This window comes from Biomphalaria glabrata, chromosome 12 (assembly GCF_947242115.1).
Source record: "Biomphalaria glabrata chromosome 12, xgBioGlab47.1, whole genome shotgun sequence".
Taxonomy (NCBI): domain Eukaryota; kingdom Metazoa; phylum Mollusca; class Gastropoda; family Planorbidae; genus Biomphalaria; species Biomphalaria glabrata.
In genome coordinates, this window is record NC_074722.1 from 651,500 (window position 1) to 677,606 (window position 26,107).

The 26,107-nt window shown below is 38.0% G+C and overlaps 1 protein-coding gene and 1 long non-coding RNA gene across 4 annotated transcripts in view; one reads left to right on the forward strand and one right to left on the reverse strand.

Annotated features, from left to right (window-relative positions):
* Window positions 1-25,725, forward strand: part of LOC106071481 (uncharacterized) — a 34,964-nt gene extending 9,239 nt beyond the window's left edge. For 2 of the 3 annotated variants that reach the window (XM_056006757.1, XM_013231602.2), the window contains exon 2: window positions 23,073-25,725. In XM_056006757.1, coding sequence (XP_055862732.1) covers window positions 23,138-24,790 — 1,653 coding nt within the window. In that variant the 5' untranslated portion in view covers window positions 23,073-23,137 and the 3' untranslated portion in view covers window positions 24,791-25,725. Of the gene's footprint in view, window positions 1-1,455; window positions 1,499-23,072 lie in introns of those variants that run through there. The other variant, XM_013231601.2, reaches the window with a different exon arrangement.
* Window positions 13,235-15,289, reverse strand: LOC129922121 (uncharacterized). Its single transcript, XR_008774110.1, has 3 exons — window positions 14,821-15,289; window positions 14,234-14,343; window positions 13,235-13,386 (listed from the first exon to the last, which is right to left on the reverse strand). It is a non-coding gene; the product is annotated as an uncharacterized LOC129922121 (long non-coding RNA).
* Window positions 25,726-26,107: the final 382 nt, after the last annotated feature.

Here is a 26,107-nt window from a genome sequence, read left to right on the forward strand (position 1 = left end):
AGACCACTTAGATCTACTTCTAGTTTGAAAGTTACGTTGTATTTATAATCTGTGACATTTTTTTCTCCTTTTAAAGTTATCCAAGATTGCTATAATAATAATAATAATGTTTATTATCTTCTTATTTTATAAATTGCGAACTTTCCTTCCAAAACTGCAATAAAAATAACAAATTAAATAAATACAATAAAAATAAGACTATTACGCTATGTATGGGCCTAATCTTAATCGACCACCGGCGGACAATGGTTATGCTTGCCCTGGATGTGACAAAATATGTAGGTCACAGCTGGGGCTGCGTAGCCACGGGAAATACTGCATTCCTCATTAATCTTCGGACTCGAAAACGAGCCCTATTTTTCTTATTATTATTGGGCCTAATCCATGTGCTAATTTAGTCATTCATGTTAATTAGAGATTTGAACTTTCAGGACACTCGTTTCGTGCTCTAATGAGAGTATCTCGTAGGCCTATTGCATCTTCATTTCATGCGAATTAAAAAATGTTTTAATTTTTTACCCAGAAAACCAACGGCTTAGAGTTTCTAATTAACATGCATGACTAGATTAACACCCACATACATTCGCCTAGGAAGTAATTGTTTTCTTTTTTTTTTTGAAGCAATGTCCATAGAATTTCAAAAAATTAACTTTATTATTTTGTTTGGTATCTTGAACAAGGAAAAGTAATCGTACTTGACAGATGTGGTGGTACAAGTTGAGTTAGTCCCCTTGCCGAATCTTGAGCCTTGGGTGAACTATTTTAAAAGCCTTCACCAAGATACCCCCTTCTTCCCTCCCCCTTTCACAACTGGTCCAGACAAGCGATAGGATCATAGCGCATTCAGAAAGCTAAAAGCTAAACAAAAACAATTGGTAAAAATATTTCCATCGCACAGATTTCTATGTCCATGTCGGCATCGCGGAAGGTCACATGACTGATCCAAACTAATTGATACAATTACATTTAATATAAGCTTTGTTTTTATAAGTATTTTTAAAAAATATTTTTCTTGTCCTAAAAAAAAGTTTCTTATACGATCCATCATGTATAGTTGGCACTGGTGAAACAGCAGTCATAAAGCCTTAATTGGCCACGTCTGCGTGTTTTATCCTCTGACGTCTGCACAATCAGACGCCTAGGTTCACTGACAGTGCTTCTGACTGACACCAGACATTTAGCCACGTGACGAAGGCACTTCAGTTTGACGGCATCGAGGAACAGAAATAATCAAACAGATTGGTATTTATTTTAATCTCACCCACAAATTTTCTGCCTACTTGAGTTTTAATTATACGACTGAACTTTGACCTAAACGACATGTGACTCAGATCGTATAGGCTGGGTACACGCTACACAGGTGATATCAGGGAGGAGTTACACACTCAAGCACTCCTTACACATTGCAAATCAGAACACATACTATTTGTCGCGCGATGGTTGCACAATGGGACACTTTTAAAATTTCTGTTTTGTCTGGGACTACAAGAGCTAAAAGGTAGGCTTATTTGAGGCTCAGTTTGGGGGGGGGGGGTCTATAGATGATGTAATGTTTATCTGTTTCTTTGGACAATGATTAAAGAAAACGAGCAGGGTGTCATGTGGCCAGCAAACCACCAACCGCCTTTACTTTCCCCAACTAAAAGACGGTCCCAAGCCCGCCTGATAAAGGGATGAAACGAAACTAGCTTATGCTAATTAAATGTGATTCAAAACCCTTTTTCTCTGTGAAGCTGAACTTGTAAAAGATTTAGTCAGAATGACTTAGCCAGGTCATCGGGAGTACCATCACATACCTTTGTTGCCCCACGTGTTAGGTATACGTTAGTAGCCAGTGATGCCAAACCCTCTACGAACTGAGGGGCATTTTCATTTCTGACGCTCGTATCACGGGCCACATTAACGAAAAGATACAAACAAAATATAAAAATACTTAAATGTAAACAAATTATGAGAGAAAGAACTACGCATTTACAGTCATATATATCAATACTGTAAGGTTTATTTCCGATTTATTTATTTAAAAAAATACTTACCACTATTTAATTAACATTTTGGTTGATTCATGTTTTGTTAGGAATAATGAATACTTGTGCAAAGTTTCAAACATGATCCGAGCATGGGGACAGACAGACAGACAGAGTGAGTTGGTAAAAAACTTTGTAAAGATAAAAAATAAATGCAATTGACTTGAAATTATTTTTGATTAGAAACCCGTGGGTCTACCACATACATATATAAATGGGATGTTTGTATTTAATCCGAAATCAACTTCTACATATTAGGCTTCATGGATGAGACACCAAGCCCGAGCAATAAATCTAGATGTTTACCGTATTTACCCCCATATTCCCCCGCGCACGCGTATACCCCGCACATCATTTCAAAATAAGTAATAAAAATTCGTACGACCCGCACCCTTGTATAGACTTGCCGTAAACTTGCCTTACCTTACCTTACCTTACCTATCCCTTAGTCTGTTGGACCGTTGGGGCACCAAGCAAGATTTGTCAACCGTCTTTCTCCATTATTCCCTGTCTTTTGCCTTGTTTAAAACAGTAAACTACCGACGCACAAAGACGTGCAACGTACATTAAAGTATGCAAATGGGCTCTGGTCACGTGTCAGCAAATCACCAATGAAACTATTCGCAAAGGTTTCAAGAAGCCAGAGGCATAGCTAGGCTGAGAGGAGGGAGGGGAAAAATTTGAAAACATCCCGGGCCCCAAAATGAGTGTTTATTTTTACATTAAATATTAAATATTACATAAATGCAGCCCTCTCCCCCCAAAGAGGTCAAGCCCCCCCCCCCCTCCCCCGGGTCCCCAAATGATGACGAGTTCCTAGCTACGCCACTGTAAGAAGGCTGACCTGCTCACGGTTATTGAAGCTAATTCAGAGCCTACAGTACAGGGCAGCTTTCCGATGACAATGCGAACGCTATGAGACTGGCGATAATGATGATGAGTTAATTTATGCGGCACCTTCGGGGTCACGGGAGGTCACGCTTTATGACCCAACTGCCGCTTCGCTTACTGGAAGAAGACAAGAATATGAGGCAATTTTGTATGGTTTCACTAACTGTAGTGAGGACAGTGACATTAGTGAGACTGGCCATTGATGGCGGAATCATTGCATGTATTGTAGTCTATACGGTTTGACATTACCGTATCGGTAAATTAGTTTACTTGCTTACTTACTTCAGTTTTTTTTTGTCACAATTGATTACTGCGGCCTTAGCATTGCGCGGGTCCCTGGGCGAGTGTCTTATGCGGGGCCCTAAGCCACAAGGGTGGACTATGTACCACACCACGCTAACGTCTCGTCCGCCTCTGATGCTGTAGGCCAGCGGTTCTCAACCTTTTATGATCGGCGACCCCTTTTTACAATACCCCCACTCTGCCGCGACCCCCCTCCCCGCACACACACATACAGCAATAGAAGAGGAGTCAATAACAATCCATATTTTGGATCGTCTTAGGCGACCCCTGGCAAATCGTCAATCGACCCCCAAAGAGGTCGCGACCCACAGGCTGAGAACCCCTGCTGTAGGCCTTATTGCTGTTACAAAACATATTACCTTACGTAAGCAGTAGTTGTTGTACTGCCTGTAGGGTTACAATTAGCCGTTGGACTACATTACATAATGCTTTGCATGGAAGATTTTGCCTTTTAAGGTTAATCAACGTAACTAATGATGCAGAAATATTTTTCTTGAACAATCAACAAACTAGATAATAATATTTCTGCTAAACACGCTGGAGGTTAAGATTATGGATGCCGCAAGGGGAGTAAAAGGCTTGACTGGTTATGCGAATAATGTGCGCTTGAACTCCTTGGTGCTCTCCCTTCATGTTTGCACAATTGTCGTATCCCTGGCCACGACGATTGGCGATGTGCAGACCAAGGTACTCCAGCACGACGGGAGAAGCCTCTGACAAACCATTTCCTGTTGCGTCGTTATCATCTAGAAATTTGATAAAGTGTTCCTGCACCTTAACCTTTTAGATCGGATACTTCCACAAAACCCAATATAAGGGACATCTGCTCTTTGTGGCTAACATCAGGTGTGCAGTCAAGGATGACGGGAAAATATTTAGCAAGTTTGATTTTATCGATTGTGTTCCATTTTACTTCTGATGCTATCAGGTCCATAAGTTCGTTTTTTAATCCTATGCCTGATGTAATGGTCGTGAGCCTCGGCGTTCTTAAATTCGTCGAAAGATGTTCTTGCATGGTTGGGTTGACCTCGGCCAGCATTTCAATGAAGCCTGAAAATTGACCGTTTGTTTCTCTGTTCTCCCACGAAATGTGCCGTTGGTTTCGTCAAGGTACTGTACAATCGCTAGAATTTTTGTTAAGACTGCGCGCTACAGCAGTTTTACTTTTCTAATGTTTCTTGCATCACGTTATTCGTTGTGCTACCATTTGACATTCTCAGAGCTAAATCCAGCCACAAAGTCACACACTTAACGGGATGTACAGAAATCTCGTGCTGCTGAAGTTTATGTCATGATAAGAGCTTACATGGCAATTGATATGATATAGATCAGCGGTTCTCAACTTTTTATGCTCGGCGACCCTTTTTACAATCCTCCACTCTGCCGCAACCCCCCCCCCCCCGCAAACACACACAGCAATAGAAGAATAAACAAAAACAATCAATTTTTTCGATGGTCTTTGGCGACCCCTGGCAAATCATCAATCGACTCCCAAGGGGGTCACGACCCACAGGTTGAGAACCCCTGATATAGATGCTTGGAAAGATTTCCAAAGATATTGAGTAACGAGTCCTAGTTTAAGAGAACTGGTCTGGTTTTCGAAGCTAACAAGGGAATCTCCGATCGCGGGGGCCCCGATCAGGCGTGGGGCATGGGGCGACTGCCCCACTTGCCACCCCTTAAGGCCGCTACTGATATTAAAGATTCTCTGTCGCATCGGTACAATTTTTGTTTGTTTGAGGTTTATAATGAGATGTAATAAAGCTTTTCAATGTGCATTTCAGAACCACACAGCGAACGGGTTGTTCAGTATTTCTTGCGCGTGGTACTGTTGTTTACATGTATGACCTCGTTTATTTCATTGTAATTGGAATATGGAAATTGTCTAGATCTAGACATCTTTAAGAAATAAAAAGTCTGACCTATTTATACATGACAAGTCTTATACATGACAAGTCTTATACATGACAATAATCGGAATGTCTTCCTATGAAAAGATGTAGATATAGAAGGCTAGATGTAGTACTAGCCTTGATCTAGTAGATATAATTCACTAATAGATATATTATCTTATCTTATATGATACAGACGTTACTTCAAAAAAGAAGATGATTACGTTCTACGCGTCATGCAGTCAACCAATAACTTATATTCTGCCAAGTCACTGTTTTTCCTGGCTAGCTCAGGCAACCCATTTCATGCTCTAATAGCACTAGCGAAGAAGGAGTTTTTTGTACAAATTTATCCTAGCATATGGGATGAGGAATGTTCCTTTATTTTTGTGTCTCTGAGTATTTTATCAAATTTTGTTTTTGTATTTGAAGATTATGGTTCAGTGTTTTATGTATAATTGCTACTTTACTTTGAGTCTTCTATCCTGAAGGCTTTCTAAATTTAGTGATTTTACTAAAGGTGTTACTCTAGTCAAGTGTGAATATTCGTTTGTTATGAATCTCACTGCTCTATTTTGTGTCTGTTCCAGTTTCTTAATGTTTTCTTGAGTTGGGGGTCCCAAACGGAGGATGCATATTCTATTATGATTATTTAGTAGGTTAGATCTACTAGATCTAGGCTAGTAGGCCTACTAGATGTAGATCTAGGCCTACATCTTTTTATAGGAAGACACTGAGATTATTATCATATAAGGCTTGTCTTCGAGTCCGAAGATTAGTGAGGAGTGCAGTATTTCCCGTGGCTGCACAACCCCAGCTGTGACCTATATATTTTGCCACATCCAGGGCAAGCATATATATTATCATATATAACACCTTTAAGGCACATTCCTTGTTCCATATGCTAGGTCAAATTGTACAAATGCTCCTTTTTCCCAAGTGCTATGAAATGGGTTGCCTGAGCTAGCTAGGAAAACCAGTGACTTGGCAGAATTTAAGTCATTGGTTAATATGCATGACGAGTAGGACGTAATCATCTTCTGTTTTGAGTAACGTCTGTATTATATAATAATAAGGCTTGTCTTCGAGTCCGAAGATCAGTAAGGAATGCAGTATTTCCCGTGGCTACGCAGTCCCAGCTGTGATCTACATATTTTGCCACACACAGGGCAAGCATAACCATTGTCCGCATGTGGTCGATTTAGATTTTCTTTTCGCCGTCTGCGTTTGTCCTCGGCAGCAGATTTTCTTTTGGTCTCAAATGTGTATCCCGCGGCCTTCGTGAAGGACCTCCACCTGTCTCGTTCTGAGGCCGCATGCAGTCAGGTGCTCTCTTCTATGTCAGCCAAGGAAAGTTGACGCCTAAGCTGGTCTTTGAAGCGTTTCCGTGGGGCGCCTCTGTTACGTCGACCACCTTTTAGCTCACCAAAAAAGACTGCCTTTGGCATACGTTCGTCTCCCATACGGGATACGTGCCCTGCCCAGCGTAACTGTCGCATAGGTTCATGACTTAATTCAAAGTAGGTTAGAGATTTGGAACAACCACCACCGGTAAGTCCATAGTTTCGCTATGCTATGTTTATAAGTAAAATTTTGTTAACCCCGCACCGTCGTATACCATGCACCGTGCCATACGATTGTAAACATGTATACCCGCGGGTTATATGTGCGAAAAATGCCTTAAGTACAGGTATCGTACTGGTCAAATAAGCTGTTTTGTTTGTAAAATGTTTTACATGTTTCGGATGTTCCTTCAGAGTTGAAGATAGTTGACTCCCTAGTCCAAACCTCCCGCATGGGAGCGGGCAGGGTTTGAACCCTCGACCGTCGATAAATCCGAACGACAGTCCAGCGCGCAAACCGCACGACCAGGCAGCCATCCTTACAAGTATTAGGCGCTTCCGCGGTGTCTAATGCAAATAAGCCAAAGGGAGGTAACACTCAACGTAATCCAATAACACCGGCGAAATGTAGAACAATCAATAGAAGTTAGTCGACGCTGTCGAACAAGTTTAATAGCAATGAAGGGAACCATCGAATGTCAGCTAACTCTAGACGTTCATAAAATGCCACCTATCTCTACGTTGTCCTGGAAGTAGTCTGTTGACGTCTGCTGATCTTTCGTTCTGTCTCAAAAACCTATTCTTGTTTTTTACTAGCCACGTCACTAAGTCAAAACTTCCCCCTATTTCCGAAACAAATAATTTAATTCCTAATCGTGCCATAACACAAAGTATTCGTATCGTCAGGGCCGGTCCTAGCAATTGCGGGGCCCTATGCGAAGTGGATGTCGCGGGGCCCTTTCTGAGTAGGGATAAGGATAATAAGTGAAAATAAAGATTTCATATTAAAAATAAATTCGTCTTTGCATTTTATTTATTATTAACTATGCACAATATCACGATTAAATTAATTTTACGAGCCTTGCGTGTGGCGAAGTCCTACAGTATATCACCAAAATTCTGTTTCCTACATAGATCACGCTCAAAAGCAATAGCAAGTATTGCTAAATTGTTCAATCTATCTTCGTCTATTGTTGACCTCAAGTAATTGAATAAAATCCCAATATGATAATTTTGTCTATTTTTACGGGAGATTTCCATGAGCCCGTGGAAAATCAGGAGGCTGCAGGAAACCTGTAATATAAGTTATAATGGTTTAATTTGACACTATACACCTAGAATTAGCGCGGGGCCTATGAAAGTGCGGGGCCCACTGCGGCCGCATAGGTTGCAGTGGCCTAAGACAGGCCCTGCATATCGTACACGTCAAAGCGAGTTTATCAATTAGGCGTAATATATTTTTGTTAAGAGTGCACGTCGTCTGCTCGGAGACGTGTTTTCTAGTTCCGGTTTAGAGTTCACGACGGGGTCATGAAAGACATTAACCTTCGATTCTGAAGAAAACAATAAAGGTGTGTGTGTGGAGGGGGACGACTTTGAGAGAAAAGCAAAGTTACAATTTTCTGACATACCCGGTGGTGTGGCATGCGCTCTGGACTGCCTTCCATATGGCATGTGCTCGAACCTTGTTCGCTGCCTTTCAACGTCTTTCTGCGGAAGGTTTGGCCTAGGTTATAATAAAACCAACACAATGTGAACCATGCATTCGTATTAACAAACGATCAATAGGGCCGATTGGTAAAGCGCTTGGCTTCCGAACCGAAGTGTGCCGGGTTGTAACCTCTGTGAAGATTTAATTTTAAAGGACGCCCCTGAGCCCACTGAGCCCACCCAACTCTAATGGGCACCTGGCATTAATTGGGGTCGGTTATTCGTTGTGCTGGCCACATGACACCCTCGTTAACCGCAGGCCATAGAAACAGAGGGCCTTCACATCATCTGCCCTATAGGTCACAAGGTCTGAAAGGGAAACCTTACAATGGAGTGGGTATTTTGGTAAGGAGACTTCTCTTCAATCTAGTGGAAACTATTGCGCTGTTTATTTTCGATTCCCTTGCAATTTAGAAGGTATCTACCTGTTTAATATCACATTTATTTTTGTATATCAGTTCAAGGTAAACCACATATTTTAGTTTGGATCCTGCACCAATTTTAATTATCAGCTATATAAGTAACGAATGACATACAAGTTACTTATGTTCTTTCGAAGAATGGGGTAGTTCCGGATCTCTTCTTAGTCACGTGGGTGTGTTGTTTACAATAATGACCTCATTGATTTCATTGTAATTTAAACATGAAAATAGTCTAGATCTATACATCTTTAAGTAATAAAAAGTATGTTACAATAATTCAGTAGTTTTTATGATTATTTAGTAGGTCTACTAGATCTAGGCTAGCACCATAGACTATATATTACATGGACTGCCAACTCTACGCACTAAGCCTATATTTTTCAATAAACAAGTCCCGTTCACGGAGGCGTCCTTGGTTGCGTGGTAAATTGACTTCCGGTAGATTTTTTTTTTACGTATAAAGAAACCATTCTCGAAGATTTTTACCACCACTTTTACAGCAAATCATGAATGGAAACTGAATTGTTAAAGAAGATGTTACAGAGGTAAGTGTGCACAAATCAATTTCTGACTTAGATCTATAACTGTAAAGCTTTATAGCTGATTTTCTTAGCCAATATAGACTAATTAGCCAAGCCTGTATTTCGTGTATTTTCTTGTTTACGACATTGATTGAATTGAGGTTCTTGTGAGAGCATAGCCTATATATATATATATATATATATATATATATATATATATATATATATATATATATATATATATATATATATATATATATATATATATATATATAACCAAATAGTAAGACTTATTCAGAAGGATAACCCGGTAAATTTAGATCTATATGCTCTTACTATAATAGGCTAAAATGACCTTTCGTTTATAAGTTGTAAAAAAGTCCTATATTATGTGTAGGCCTAAAGTAAAAGTAATAAGTCTAGATGTAAAGTTTTCTCCGAGTTGAAAAATGTAAGAAAAGTATGTTTGGCAATTAGATGCTGTCGTTGATAAAATAGAAAAAGTACATTCTGTGATGTTTTATGGCAAGTTATTATAACACAGTGCAGGACAGGCCACTGTCCTGTTGCCTCATGTTTCTCACGGCTATGGCCAAATTTCGAATCCTGGTGCCCCCGTGCCTCATTTTCTGTTTGACTGCCCCAGACTTGCTGATCTCCGTCTCAACAGGTCAGAACCAAAAATTCTCGATCTGTATGGTGACATGTATGCACTACGCAAGACAGCAGGGTTTCTGTCCAGGGCTTTTGCAAGAGAAGATTTGAGCCTCTCAAGCCCTCACTCAAATGGAGTTTGATGATGTTGACTTTTTATGCCCTTTTTTCTGTCTTGGTGAGAGTTATTGTAAGACTGAACTATTGACCTGCAGCTGTCGAAGTATTGACTAGCCTTTGTAATAATTACTGCGAAAGGTAGTGAGAGCAGCATCGTCGTCAAACATCAGTTCCATAATCAGGTTATGCAGTTTCCTCGTTTTGGTCAAGCCAGTTTAAGAAGCCTTCCATCCGATCTACTGTGGATATATAGGGCCTACTCCATCTTCCAATAGGCGCTATGAGAGTACAGACAAAACAATTCCGAATAGTGTTGATGGCCAAAACCCATCCTTGTTTTACCCTGCTCTTGATAGATAATACCGGTACCTAAAAGTCTTAGAGGAAGAACTGTCAAACTTTACAGTTCATATCATGTGAAGCTAACAGTAGTTTCAATAGCTTATTTGGACAGACAATTTTCACTAGTAAAAACCACTTCTGCTTAGTGTGAGCATATTGCTAAATGAAGTTCATATTTCTATTACTTTCTACTCAAGTCACCCAAGAGAAATTTTATTTAAAGTGAAAACTTTTTATAATGCATTTTTCGTTGTTTTTTTTTTTTTTTTACTTAAGGAGCATACTACTTCCAAAAACCTGATTTGATTGTCACTAACTTTCAAATTGAAGGGAATCTACTACAAGTGAGATTTTTTTTTACTTTCTCCAATAACATTGTGTTATCAATACATGTATCACTTTAAATTACTTGTAATTGTGAAATAATAGGTAAAAAATCTCCTTAAGTACATGTTATATTTAATCCTATGCATAAAATTTATTTACATAAAAAAAAATCATTAAAGCAGGCCTAATTGTAGAGAAAAAATTATTTCTTGTGATTGCATTGAAATCAACTTTAAAGATGCTGTCCATTGTTGTAACATTAAGTAGTCTTACATTTTTTAATTATCAAATATATATATTTATAACATGTCTAAACTAGTTTGAATTTCTTTTCTTTTTTTCTCAGCTGCTCATGAATTTCGAGATTTTACAGCTAATAGAGGAACAAATTTTATCTGCTTCCACTTAGCCAAACAGCATGGAAATATGCTATTGTAATGAGTAGAAGATATTTGTCATTTAGAGTATCATGCAACAGCTAATTATCAGTCCACACATTTCAAGATGAGGAAAAGAACAGTATAAGTTACATTCATTGATGCATTATTGATACAAAAATGTATAGTCAACCCAGTCATCACTCCATTTTTTTATGAAGCCAGTTACAGTTACCATGAAGGGATGAAATTTCAGATAATATTCTGTTTATTTCATGAAATGAGAATAGGCCTACATCAGAAATTGAAATGGTCATCTTCAGTATTTAATGTTTCATCTAAAAATGATAATTATATTAATACATATTTGATGTACAAACAAATGAAAACCATTCAAACACTTTTTTTTTGTGAAGTATAGATGATTAAACTTGTAAGTGTCTGAACAATACTACATCGACATTAACTTATTATCATAGACTTTTTACAGGAATGTATCTTAAGCTGGACTGAAAGAGAAAGTTGCTATAATTTAAATAATAAAATTTAATAGTTTGAACATGTAACTAAAAATTGAATAATGCTAACATTTATTGACAAGTGAATATTGGTAATGATGTGCTTTCTATTTTAATAAGTCAATAATATTAGTAAGAACACTATTATCTTCACTTTCTTAATATTATAAACACAATATTTCCTGAAAAGATTTTTTTAAATTATAGAAATAAGACTAAGACTAAGACTAAGACTAAGACTGCTTTATTGATCCTTACGGAAATTTGTTGTGATTACAAGGACTCGTTTCTCATATAAAGACAACACAACAGAAAAATACACATAAATACAACAGACAACATAAAGAGTTCATTCAGCGACTACACACAGGTATCTTGGTGCATTTCATGTTCCCTGATCAATGAGTGGCGGTGATAGAGTCTGACCGAGTGAGGTACGAACGAGTTTTTGTACCGCTCCGTTCTTGTTTTGATTGACAGCAGTCGCCCACTTCGCGACGACCTGGCGTAGTTCTGATGGAGCGGGTGGCCGTTGTCTTCCAAGATTTTTTCGATTTTTCTTAGGCACGTTTGTTCAAAAAGTTCCTTTAAATGTGGTAATGTTGTGAGTGTAATTTTTGATGCTTTTTTAATGATGTTTTCTAGACGTTGCAACAGTTTAGATGAGGCGTTGCCTTGCCAACAACTTATTCCGTATGTTAGCAGATTTTGTACAGTCGCGCCGTAAAATGTCTCAAGGATCTTCTTATTTAATTTAAAACTGTTGAGTTTGTATAGAAAAAAGAGTCGCTGGGCTGTTTTCTTTGTCAGAGTTCCAAGGTGGTCTTCCCATGAAAGCTTGTTGTTGATGATAATGCCTAGATATTTATATGCCTTTACTTGTTCTATAGATGTAGTGTTTATTTGCAGTTCACGTATAGTTTGTTTTTTCTTTCTAAAATCTATTATAAGTTCTTTAGTTTTTGTTACATTCAGTTCTAGAAAGTTGTCGGTGCACCAGTTTGTAAACTCTTCTATCGAGCTTCGATACTGAGTTTCGTCTCCTGAAATAAGACCGACTATGGCAGTATCATCAGCGAATTTAATGAGTTTAACTGAGTCATAGATGCTTCTTATGTCATTAGTGTAAAGAGTGTATAGCACAGGAGAAAGTACACAACCTTGTGGAGCACCCGTACATAGTACTCGAGTTGATGATTTGGTGTTGTTGACTTTAACATACTGGGGCCGTTGGGTTAAAAAGTTTAGAACCCATGCTTGCAAGTAAGGGCTTACATTTAAGTTACTCAGTTTGTTTATCATTAGATGTGGCTGTATGGTATTGAAAGCCGAGGAGAAATCTACGAAGAGGACTCGTGCATATGTTTTGGGTATATCGAGATGCTTATAAAGCTGGTCCAAAAGCAATAGAATGGCATCCTCAGTTCCTCTAGCTGCTTTGTATGCAAATTGGTGAGGGTCTAGGCTGTTATTGACTTTTGCTACAAGTTGTTTAAGAATATATTTTTCAAAACATTTCATAACAATAGGTGTTAGTGCTACTGGGCGGAAATCATTTAAGCAATCTATTTTTGGTTTCTTAGGCACTGGTATGATTTCTGAAGTTTTCCAGATGTTTGGAATTACGCACGTTTGCAATGACTGGTTAAAGATATGACAGAAGATAGAAGAAATTTGCTCCGCACATAGCTTGATCAGCTTGCCACTAATTTTGTCCGGTCCACAAGCTTTTGTTACGTCTACTCTCTTAAATAACAATGTCACTTCATCCTCCGTTACAAAAATGCTCAAGTCTTCAGAAATGGTAGTTTTCAGAATCATCAAATCAAGGACAACATAGTATTCATGAACTTCCAGCTATCAGCAAGCTCCTAGCAGGTATTATGGAGCACATTCTCCTTCAACTCAGAGGATCACAGGCACTGGACGAATTCTAGTACTGTTGATGGAATAGAAACAACATACATTAAATTCATAACAAGTCACCAATTCAATCTTAGTTTCATATAGTACCAAACTTCCATATGTTCAAGTCCTTTACGGATAAAATCAATTCTGAAAACATCTAACAAAACAGTTCCTTAAAAAGTATATTAGAAGTATAGTAAAGTATATTAGAGGTTTTACACAAAAATGCTATGGGAACATATTATGAAACTAAAATATTACAAAAAAAAGGAATAGTATAATAATAACAATATTTAATCTTTGACATTATATTCAGTAATATTATGAAAATTTAATGAATGATTAAATGCACTTGAAAGTGAAGGGAACAGATTTTTTAAAAAATTCAGGAAATTTTCTGCACAAGCATGCTGAGGTAACCCAAATAAAGAGAGTCATTGAATATTGTACTGAGTGTTTGAAACATAATTTTTTACTGCATACATTAAATTATAAACATATCTTTGCAAATTTAAAGGGAGAATTTGAAGACAGCTTTTATTCTTTTTGCACTAAGATAAAAGTATTAAATTTTAAGCTGCCCTACTTACTGGAAGGAGGCCTGGTGGCTTAGCGGTAAAGCGCTTGGCTTCCGAACCGGGGACCGGGGTTCAAATCCTGGTGAAGACTGGAATTTTTAATTTGAGTCTGAGTCCACTCAGCTCTAATGGGTACCTGACATTAGTTGGGGAAAGTAATGGCGGTTGGTCACTGTGCTGGCCACATGACACCCTCGTTAACCGTAGGCAAAAGAATGGTCAGAAACAGATGATCTTTACATCTTCTGCCCTATCGATCACAAGGTCTGAAAGGGAAACTTTACTTTTTTTTTTACTTACTGGAAGTTTCGTAGGAAGAGTTTCTGGCATAACAAGTGAGTTTTGTGGCATTCATCCTATTGATAAACTCTTAGAAATAAGAAAGCATCATTTCTTCTTGAAATATACTTCTGCGGAAAAGAAAAGAACAATTGCTTTTAATGTGAGCAATAATAAAATTCTAATTAAATTTAAAAAATCTCCAAAATATTTATAGTGACTTAGTTCAAAGAATTATGTCAAGACTTTCTTTAAGCATTTTCTCAACTCATCTGACATCCTTTTTCACCAAGATAACTGGTTAATCTGTACTTCTAATTGAGAATTGTAGCATAATATATTTAATTCTTATGCAAGAAAGTATAATTTGAAGGAAAACACCTTAGATAACAAAAGAGTGGTATTGGCCTGCATGAGAAAATTATCACTTTAGAAATACCCTGCACAGGCTGGAGGGAATATAATATGTTTTATTTACAACATAACAACAATATTGTGTAAATATTCACCTATAAGTTAGCTTTAAATAAAATAGCACATGGATTCTTACAATTAAAATAGACTTACATAACGTTTAAAAATAAATGATTAATTACTTAAAAACTTACTGTTAAATGTATTTATACAGCTTCTGGCACTGTGTGAAAACTCCTTTGAAAACAATAAGAGCATATTGTGGCAGTATCTGGGTAAATACTTGATTCCACACATTGAATGGTAGCAATTACAGCCCTTTGGGTACCTTTCAACATCCTTTGTGTACTTCTTTGGTAGTTAAGAGAAAAGTTAAGATCTAGATCTACAGTGAATAAATAGCACAATTTGGTACCTATTGCCTACTAGAATATGTGAGAATAATGAAAAACGAAAATAGAACCGATTAGAATGTCTAGTCCAATCTAGTACAGTTGTTTATATCTAGGCAAGATATGAGTTGTGATCAAAAGAGCTAGATCTAGTACATGAGTAGGGCCTATGTTAATGGGCATGGCTGTAGATAGTAGTATTGCTCATCAGAAACATTAAATCTGTAGTGTATAAATCACAAATGGGAATAGATCTAGACTATAGATACAGATTCTAGATCTTATAATTTTGTCTTTATTATAAGTATAAGAGTCTAGGTCTATTATTATCATATAAAATATTAATATGGATATAAACTAGATATAGATAAGAGTCGTTAGTAAAGATAAAGTAGATCTTCAAAAAGTTTAAAGAACGATCTGTGACACTGTGAGCCAAGCACTTCCATTCATCATGATTCACATATGAAGAAGCTAAGGCGCCTAAGGGCTAAGTAAGACGAATTTTAAGTTAACAAGTCAGGAAGTCAGATTAAAATTAATCATCATGATCAAGGTAAGATGAAGCTGAACATCTAGACTTGAAATTATCCTAGATCTAGTCTAGAGTCAACTAGAGCTAGATTCTATATAATAGGGGGCCTATATAGATTCTATATCTTCATTCTCTGGGTTTATCAGACACACAAAGATGATGAATCTAGAGACTCGACGTTCATAATATTTTTAGTCATAATTTTGTTTAGAGTACTAGGCATAGCCAGATTTTTTATAAAAACAAATTATTATTTTACAAACTTAAAAATGGGCATTTACATAAATAGTGTTTAGTGTTCTATTATATATATAGTAGTGTAGTAGTGTATTGTGTGTAAGTTCGTATTTGTAGATAAAGTTTATAGCCATAGGTCACTACATCTGGGTGAAAGTCTACACGTTTATGTGTACAATCACTTTCTAGTGATGTAGAGCCTAATGATTCTAAAATTTTATTGGGCGAATATATTCGAAACAATATCAGATCTTTTTATAGCTTTTAGAAGAATTGGATGTTATTTGGGATTCTAGTTAGTTTAAAAAAAAAAACACTAAAAACTTGAAGGCCGAAATTTTTATGCAGATTTTTCAGTTAGTCATACATACATCGTTGATTTTTTTTTATGTTTGATTTTCCATTACTATAGATAAAAATGCACATTATCTTGAAATTAAAATCAAATTGAATAAAAAAAATATTTGTAGATATGAACAAAAGTTGGTAAAGATGTAAGATTGTAGGCTTATTGACTCACTATATTGTTATTTTATTTAGACTGACTCATTCACAGACTTAACTTAGGCCTATATCACCCATTATATACAAAATTAATAAATGACACTCTCAGAAATGTATTGACTCTTTCAGTAAATCGCTTATCACATTTAAAATATACATTGTAAAAATAATGATAATAATTATCAAATGTGATGAAAAAAACAACAACAAATAATCCAAACTGGCAGCACCAATTAGCAGACAATTAATGTCGTAAACAAGAATACACGAAATACAGGCTTGGCTAATTATCTATATTGGCTAAGAACATCAGTTACAAGGCTTTATAGTCATAGATCTAAGTCACAAATTGATTTGTGCACACTTACCTCTGTAACATCGTATATATATGACAATTAAGTTTCCATTTATGATTTGCTGTAAAAGTGATGGTAAAAATCTTCGGGAATAGTTTCTTTATATAGTAACAAATTCTACCGGAAGTCAATTTACCACGCAACCAAGGACGCCTCGGTGAATGGAACTTATGCTTAGTTTCCTTAGTGTTGGCAGTCCATGTAATATATAGTCTATGGCTAGCACTAAATCTAGATCTACATCTTATCATAGGAAGATATTGCCAAGTATAAGACCACAGTCACGTGATTTTTATAAAGTAGGTCAGAAATTCGGAAAATATGATACGGGTAGAAGTCTGATTACTGACGCAAGGTCTGTAGAGTGTCGTGTTAATAGGGTATCACAAATGTCGTGTTTTCGATGTCCATGCTGGCCAATTTTTCATGACGACTCGATCAGATCTGAGACCAACATAAGAATCATAAGTAGGAAATGATAAAAAAAAAAAAAAAACATTTTTTTTCTAATGTGACGTTGTTTTTTTGTTTTTTTTAATGACATTTTTTTAAAACAGTCTGCTGGTGACTAAGGGGCGTCATTCCTAAGACACGACATTAGTTAACCCTAAAACAAAAACAAAAATTCTTAAAGTTGTTGAAGATTTGGTTTTAAACTAATAATAATGGCAATGTCTTTTATTCTGAAGGTGAAGGATGGTTGCAGTGTTCACGTGACTAGGCGAAACCCAGTTGAAACCTGCATATTTGTTACACATCTGATTGTACGGAGAAAGAGAGAGAGAGCGAGAGAGAGAGAAAGAGCGAGAGAGAGGGAGAGTGAAAGAGAGAGAGAGCAAGAGAGAGAGAGAGAGTGAGAGAGAGAAAGAGAGAGAGAGAGAGAGAAAGAGAGAGAGAGCGAGAAAGAAAGTGAGAGAGTGAGAGAGAGAGCGAGAGAGAGAGAGAGAGAGAGAGAAAGGGCGAGAGAGAGGGAGAGAGAGAGAAAGAGAGAGAGCAAGAGAGAGAGCGAGATAGAGAGCGAGAGAGAGAGCGAGAGAGAGTGAGAGAGAGAGAGAGAGCGAGAGAGAGTGAGAGAGAGAGAGCAAGAGAGAGAGAGTGAGAGAGAGAGAGCGAGAGAGAGAGAGAGCGAGAGTGAGAGAGCGAGAGAGGAGAGAGAGAACGAGAGAGAGAGTGAGAGAGAGCGAGAGAGAGAGAGAGAGTGAGCGAGAGAGAGAGAGAGAGTGAGCGAGAGAGAGAGTGAGAGAGAGCGAGAGAGAAAGAGAGAGCGAGAGAGAGAGAGAGAGAGAGCGAGAGAGAGAAAGTGTGCGTGCGTGTGTGTGTGTTTTTATGGTGACAATGGGAAGGAGATAGTTGGCATTGACGTAATTGTTCTTAGTCAGGACAGTCAACTTCAGAACTTGAGACTAAAAAAAAAGTGTTATTGTAGTGAGCTAGATTTAGTTAAAGATACCATTTTATATACTATTGTAAACCCTACTATATTTATTGCATTTCATCTCAAGTTCATTTTCTCTATATTATAATAAAAGTTATATTTAATATTGTTCACAACAGAAGCTGTTAAGGTTATTTCAAGATTTATTTGTTTTGATATATTTCGCCTACAGCGATTTAGTTATTTCACAGCAGTCTGCTGCTACAGGTCAACGACCTTAAAACAACACTGACACAGACATAGCCCGTTGTCCGCCGGAAGTCTATTGAATTTTTCTTGTCGCTTTCTACGCCTGTCTTCAACGACGTTTGTTCTTTGGGGTCTCAAATGTGGGTCCCTCGGCCTCTGTGAGAGCTCTCTAACTGTCTCTTTCAGAGGCTAACTGATGCCAGCTACTTATCTCTTTGCTAGTGAGGGCAAAATGGCGCAAAGATATAGTTTTATTGTCATGTCTGAAAAATCTCGGTTGCAAACGTTTGCGAAATATATTGTTCCCAAGTCATTCTGTATACAGGGCCGGCCTTAGGTACTTGGAGGCCCTTGGCGATGTGAATTTGGTGACCCAGATCAAAATCACAGATAAACAACAAAGAAATAAAATCACGCAATTTATCAAAAACATATCAGTATCTTATCTTATCTTAATTATATGGAAGTTAATCAATATGTTTTCGACACATGCTTTATTGCTATTCGAAGATGACCATAAGCCCAGATCTGTCCAGTCGAAGCCGATATGCTGACCCTCCTCTGCAACGCTTGAACCTGCATCTTCGTGCCCGTGTTCATGGCTATTGTCTGTAAATTGACCGATTCGTTGACCACTTCTTGTACAAATGTTTGTAAAATGTTTGTAAAATGTTTGACATGTTTCGGATGTTCCTTCAGAGTTGAAGATAGTTTACTTCCAAGTCCAAACCTCCCGCAAGACGACGGGGGATGGGAGCGGGCAGGGTTTCAACCCTGGACCATCGATAAATCTGAACGACAGTCCAGCGCGCAAACCGCACGACCAGGCAGCCATCCTCCTAAAGCCGTCCGCTTTTAGTTTGTCTTTTGATGCACCAGACTCGAAATAACGTCTTGACATTGTCGCCATAAGCTCTTCCAGCGTTGGTAGTCTAACAAGTAAATCTAAGCTTTCGTTAATAAACCTAGAATCAGAGTAAAAAAACTTAAAGCTAGTCTAGCCGACATAGAGCATTAGAGCTTTGCTGTTTGAGATTTGATCATGCCTAAGGCCGGCCCTGCTGTGTAAAATTTCCAGATTCTGACTTCTGCCTGGGCTGGGGAGATATGGCTGTCTGGTGTAATTACTGTAGAATCTTAAATTGTGGTCATCTATTGCATGCTGCAAAGAACCAGTCTTGGACTGTGGTCTCCCGTGCTGGCAGTGTCTTTCAATATTAAATTTTATCATAATGTTTTCTAAAGCTCTTTTTTTTTTTGTTAATTTGTATTTACCTCCCCTTATCAGAGGGGAAAAAAAATCAAGTCATAAAGACTGTCACGGATGAATGTGTGTATGTATGTATAATCTATTTTTACAATCTGCACGAATGACCGGAAGTGTGTTTTGTTGATCAGAGAGAGACCAGCTTGTGTGTGATATGCAGTAAAGCTGATTAAAGTTTATGTGTTTGATCTAGTGGTTTCATTGTTTTATTTCGTTAACTAGAACTGAACCAGGGGCCCCCCATACGTATCGAGACCTAAGGTAGATTCTATCGAGTTATAATTATAAATATAATAAATCTGTGACAAAGACAAACACTTATAAAAAACAACTAGGTTTGATTTGAGCTTATCAGCCACCGAATTGGTTCACTCCTGAGTATGTATATATGCCTATTTGACGCCTGTCTATTTAACGGACATTTCAGTTATTTTGTTTATAAATCATAATGAAAAAAACAACAACAGCAGCAACTTCGTCTCCTCTATTGTGATTTTAATTTCCATCAGTCCCAGAGTCACAGGATCACATTAGAAACACATTGGCAAGAGAAGTAACTCCAATTTTGTTACCGGTGCTAGACGATAGCTGCTGTATCGGTCTCTAAGGGGATACATGGTCTGAGATCAAAGTTTTTTATGACAACATTATCTAAGTCACTTGGTGTACTGTAGACATTCTAAAAGAATGGAGAGTCGCCATTATCATCATTGGTTTCAAGATGTTTTTTTTTCCCAGTCCGTACCTATGTCCAACTTCGTCAACCTGGAAGCCAGAGTGATTCAAATATCTGTGACATTGCTCATGACCTAGGCTCAGTTTCTTCAACCTGGAAGCTAGCGTGATTCAACTATCTGTGACATTGCACATGACTTAGGTTCAGTTTCGTCAACCTGGAAGCTAGCGTGATTCAACTATCTGTGACATTGCACATGACCTAGGCTCAGTTTCTTCAACCTGGAAGCTAGCGTGATTCAACTATCTGTGACATTGCACATGACTAAGGTTCAGTTTCGTCAACCTGGAAGCCAGAGTGATTCAACTATCTGTGACATTGCTCATGACTTAGGCTCAGTTTCGTCAACCTAGAAGCCAGAGTGATTCAACTAAGTGTGACATTGCTCATGACTTAGGCTCAGTTTCGTCAACCTGGAAGCTAGCGTGATTCAACTATCTGTGACATTGCACATGAATTAGGCTCAGTTTCTTCAACCTGGAAGCCAGAGTGATTCAACTATCTGTCACATTGCACATGACTTTGGCTCAGTTTCGTCAACCTGGAAGCCAGAGTGATTCAACTATCTGTCACATTGCACATGACCTAGGCTCAGTTTCGTCAACCTGGAAGCTAGCGTGATCCAACTATCTGTGACATTGCCCATGACTTTGGCTTAGTTTCGTCAACCTGGAAGCCAGAGTGATTCAACTATCTGTCACATTGCACATGACCTAGGCTCAGTTTCGTCAACCTGGAAGCTAGCGTGATCCAACTATCTATGACATTGCCCATGACTTTGGCTTAGTTTCGTCAACCTGGAAGCCAGAGTGATTCAACTATCTGTGACATTGCACATGACCTTGGCTTAGTTTCGTCAACCTGGAAGCCAGAGTGATTCAACTATCTGTCACATTGCACATGACCTAGGCTCAGTTTCGTCAACCTGGAAGCTAGCGTGATCCAACTATCTATGACATTGCCCATGACTTTGGCTTAGTTTCGTCAACCTGGAAGCCAGAGTGATTCGCTTATCTGCGATGTTGTACATAATTTATGAATTTTCCTGCTTTACTGTCACCTTAATTTCACGCTTTCACCACCTGATCCTTGTATGTTGAGACTGTTCCGTGGTCACTGCCCATGTTTGAAGTCTGAGATGTCTAGAAAGATAAGTGGGCTGTGGTTTGTGTTTTAGGATCTAACAGCACGAATGGTATTGCTCAAATATATTTAAACATTTGAAAGTAAAACTAATTCTCACACAAGGAATGTTCATTTTCTAGCTTATCGCCCGCTAAGTGGATTCACTCCCTTTAAAAAGATATAGGCCTATTTGACGCCTGTGAGAAATATTTTCCATAGCTTAGACTTAATTAGCCTAATGAACAGACATTTCAGTTTGTTTCCCTTTATCTTGTTCAGAAATCATAATGAACAAAAAATAATAATCCCGTCTAGGCTATTGTTATTTTAATTTTCCACCAAAAGTGGGCGGAATCGATTTCTGACCAAAAAGAAAACGCGATTCAACTTGAAGCTGCCATCTTTGTTATTTTCTATAGTCTTCAGGGCGAGTAAACACTGTGGGAACAAAGGTCGTCGCCATGGAGACCAAGTAGCGGCTGGGTACATCATTGGATAGTTAAGGACCATGTATTGTACACGTCTAGAGTGTCATATAGACAGGCGTCCATGTAGTTTGAACAGGACACAATCGACTGAGTTATTGGTATCGAATGAATTTGTGAATTGAGATAGTCAATACAGAACCTTGTCAGCTCAGTGGGGGCAGCATCGATTCCACGTTTGACAAACAATGCTGGCCACCGTTGCCCTGCCGCTTGGATACCTCTTTATATGAGGTGGAAGAATGACAAGGGACATAAACCTGAAAATATCTTTAAAAGAGGAGATGTGTGGAAATCATTTTAAGCATAGTCATAGCTTGAAATGATCCTACTTGGGTCCAACAGTTGAAAAATATGAGTTTAAAAACATAAGATGGTTTACAATTGTGTTGCAACGATTATTTTACAAAAGCATTAATATTCTTGTCTTTAAACACCTGTCTAATGCACACAATCCGTAATATTTATTCTCCAACAAAGCACATTCAGTTTAGTATTTATAATGTTCTTTTGGATGCGTAAGTCCTGACTTCAAACAAAGGCGAATTTCGGTCTCGAAAAGTTGCTAATTATTTTAGACGTAGATTAACAATTGTGTTTATATTAATCATGTTTCATACTTTTTAAAAATTTATGACAATTTCATGTTTGTAAAGTGTGGAAATTTTTTGTAATTAAGAAAAAAAAAAAGCCCATATAGGAAGCAGAAAGGACCCAAAAAGAGGCAAAGAAAGAAAGCCAAGAAAAGAGGCCTTGAGCCCAAGGATACCCATGATGAAGAAGCTTAATGAACAGCATTCTAAAAAAAAGTTCAAACTTTAAAGCTCAATATTATCTCCACCATGTAACAAGAAAAAAACTATTAATTCTTAGATAAGTGAATCTATATAAATAAAATAATTACATTGGCATCTAAGTGGCGTTCCATCAAGCTTTAACAGTTGGCATAATTCGCGTGAGCCTTGACTAAGAACACAGCAAGTGAGTAAAGTAAAATTTCCCTTTCAAACCTTTGCGAGCAATAGGGCAGATGATGTTAAAGTCATCTGTTTCTTTAACCAACTGTTAACGAGCCGGTGTCACGTGGCCAGCACGACGACCAACCGCCTATAAACTAATATACTAAGAATCTATTGTCAAAGATGCATTTTAATCTAACAATTTTACATTTTGTCTATGTTACAGGTGATATGAGTTTCTGAGTCGACCGAATTCACCATGGCTACATAAATGTAAATTTGGTGGCCAGTATGGATGGTTCTTTCAGGGGTAGACCTTACACGTACCATTACGATGGCGCCTTGTTTGACGGTCCTGATGACCAGTACGTCAATATTATGCTGTCGTCTGATGGACTATTACAGAGCGAGGTCTTGGAAGATGATGAAGAAAATGTGGTGGTAGATGTGGACGACTCTTCAGGGGCTAGCAGTAAACCAAGCCCAAATAGCGTTCCCGTGGACACTGCAGCCTTCAACAGACAGGCGAGCTACTCCGATGAGCCTAAAGGCTACGTTCAAGTAACTCACACAACCAGAAACAAAGCTGACCACAGAGTGACCGTCTCTCGGACGGTGCCTGAGATCCTGGAGACTCTCCCGTCTCTGGACGAACCCGTAATCCAGCCGCTGCCCTGCGAGTCGGAGATCTACGATAAGTGGGCGCGGCTTCCTCGCGCGGATCAAGAGTCATCACGCCCTTCGGTGCGGCCGATCACCGTCACCGCCAAGGGCTGGACATTACTGCAATCTATGCACAACCCACCCCAGCCCACTTCTGCCACGGCTCCCTACAAACAAAACCCTGCTTTGGTAGCCTTGGCAGACGAAGAATGCAACACACTAGACAGTATTATTGACCATTACAATCAAATGTATTTAGTCCAGTCTGGACAAGTGACCCCATCCGTTCATAAACCAGATGCTCCCCATGTCAATGAAAACGAACCAGACCTTAAAGTATTGAACCCAAGTGGAAGAAAATCACCGCAAATACTAACTCCTCTTAACAAAAAGTTGCCAACATCAAATGCTAACAACTTAAATGTGCCAAATTTATCCACGCAGAATGTAAGCCCAGCAACTTCGAAAAAACAAACACATCAGCCCATTTCTGCTGCTACCGCGAGTATTGACTTGCCTTCGAATATAAACCAATCCGATAAGATTTATCAAGTGGCCAGATTTTGGTCTTGGCGGCCTTCAAAAACGTCGGTGAAATTTCAGAAAACTTCGAAGCCTTTATCCAATCAGGCAGAGAAATTGGACAGGAATAAAAAGTCAAGCAAGAAGGAAAAAGTAAATACCAAAGTTTTTGTGAAAAAAAGTGGAACTACTGCTGATACTTTAACCGCAGCGCGCCCTGCAGCAGGGTCAACTGTTGGCGGGAACACTATGCAAGCAACTTATACGAATGACAATTTGGATGATGTATCCCAATCGAGATCTCGTTTTTTGAAGAGCACAATTGGAGATAACTCGCTGACGTCTGCTAGATATGACAACACCAACATAGACTTGTCGCGCGGTGTTGGCAATTCAGACAATGCTCCAACTCAGAGAAGCTCAGAATACAATTTCAGAGTGAACAATTCTGCGAAACTCAAACCTTCGCCACGAGCGGTAAACAGATCTATCAAACAGAGTCCAATCACGCAAACGAAAACCTCTCCGCAGGCTAGATACAGAACAAAACTGACTAGGTCCACTGACCCCGAGTCCAGGTCAATAGTTCAAAGGTCAATGCAAAACGAAGGAGACGTTCCTCAAGTTCAATTTTTGGATTTGAACGAGTTGAATTTAGGTCAAAACTCTAGATTAAATCAAAGACAGAAACCCCACGATCTCAGAGCTTTAACCTTCAGCCTTCGAGGTAAACCTTCTGACCCGAAATCCATGATCTAACTGTATACAAATTATTTTCGCTCAAAATGAGCGCCATCTTGTGATCTATGATGTCATCAGCAGACGATATTATCATTTAAGTGAAACAATGAAGTTGTGATTCCTTGTCGTCATGACTCTTAAGAAACAACGTAATATTATGTTTTCGCTCTTTAAATTTTTCTCGTATCTAGTCAGTTGATATTTACGAATCGTATTAAATTGTGATTTATTGAAGAAAAAAAATCACATTATCAATGAGCCTAATTTTGAAGCATAAAAATTACATCTAGTATTTACTTTCTTCAATGGCAAGTCCTTCACCATAAAGTGCGAAAAAATAAATAGATGAATGCAGTAACCAAGTGCGACTAGTCCTTTTAGTTGAAATAATTGGATTAGTTGTAATCAATTACTAGTGGCTAGATCGATAAGTGATATAGATCGATGTTTGACTGACTGACGGGCCTCTGAAGTATGTAAACTGCTGGGAACAAAACACGCAGCCATTTGGAGCCTTTTGTGACCTATTGTATCATTCCTAAAACATCTTGAGGACCACTGCTCAACGCTATTCTGAAACTGTCTTGTCATGGTCACAGAGCTATTTACATATTGGACTATATGAAATGTAGAATTTTTTTAGTTTTTTTTTAAGCTTTAAAGTAATTGTAAGTATTTTTGTTATTAAAAATGTTTTAAAATATGTAATAATATAATATATAATAATATATTATATAAATATTGTTAAAATATTTATTTGAGCCCAAATTAAAAGCCTTTGTGTTAAATAATTCTGTTATCACAAATTCATATCTGAAACAGTGCCTCAGCCATAATAAGATCTAAATATCTAAAAGACAAAGCTACATGCATTAGGTCAAAGGTTAGGTCAATGGGATAAACGGAAATAGATCTCCGAGATCTATTTATAGCTCTGTTCAGTTTGAAATAATCTCTTTAAAAAATTTTTTTTTAACAGTGAGTTTTTTAAAAATTAGTTTTGTTAGCAGTGCGCCTTAATTGCTTTAGTCAGACCCACAGACCTATATATATTACAACTGGACATGGAGATCTTTTAACACTACAAAAAATGTCGTGAAAATGTTTAAAAAGTTGAAACAAGGCGTTGTTTTGTAAAGTAGTTATAAGAAGTAAAGTTGTTTTGTTTTTTTCAACCCAAACCTATGTAACATCTAGATCTAGTAATTGAACATTGAAAAAAAAAGCGCTCTCGTCTCATAATTATTATTTTGCAATTTTTTAGATACATAATCTAAAAAGATCTAGGTAATCAATCTATTTAGTACGTAAGATGACTAAAATCAATAGGCGTGA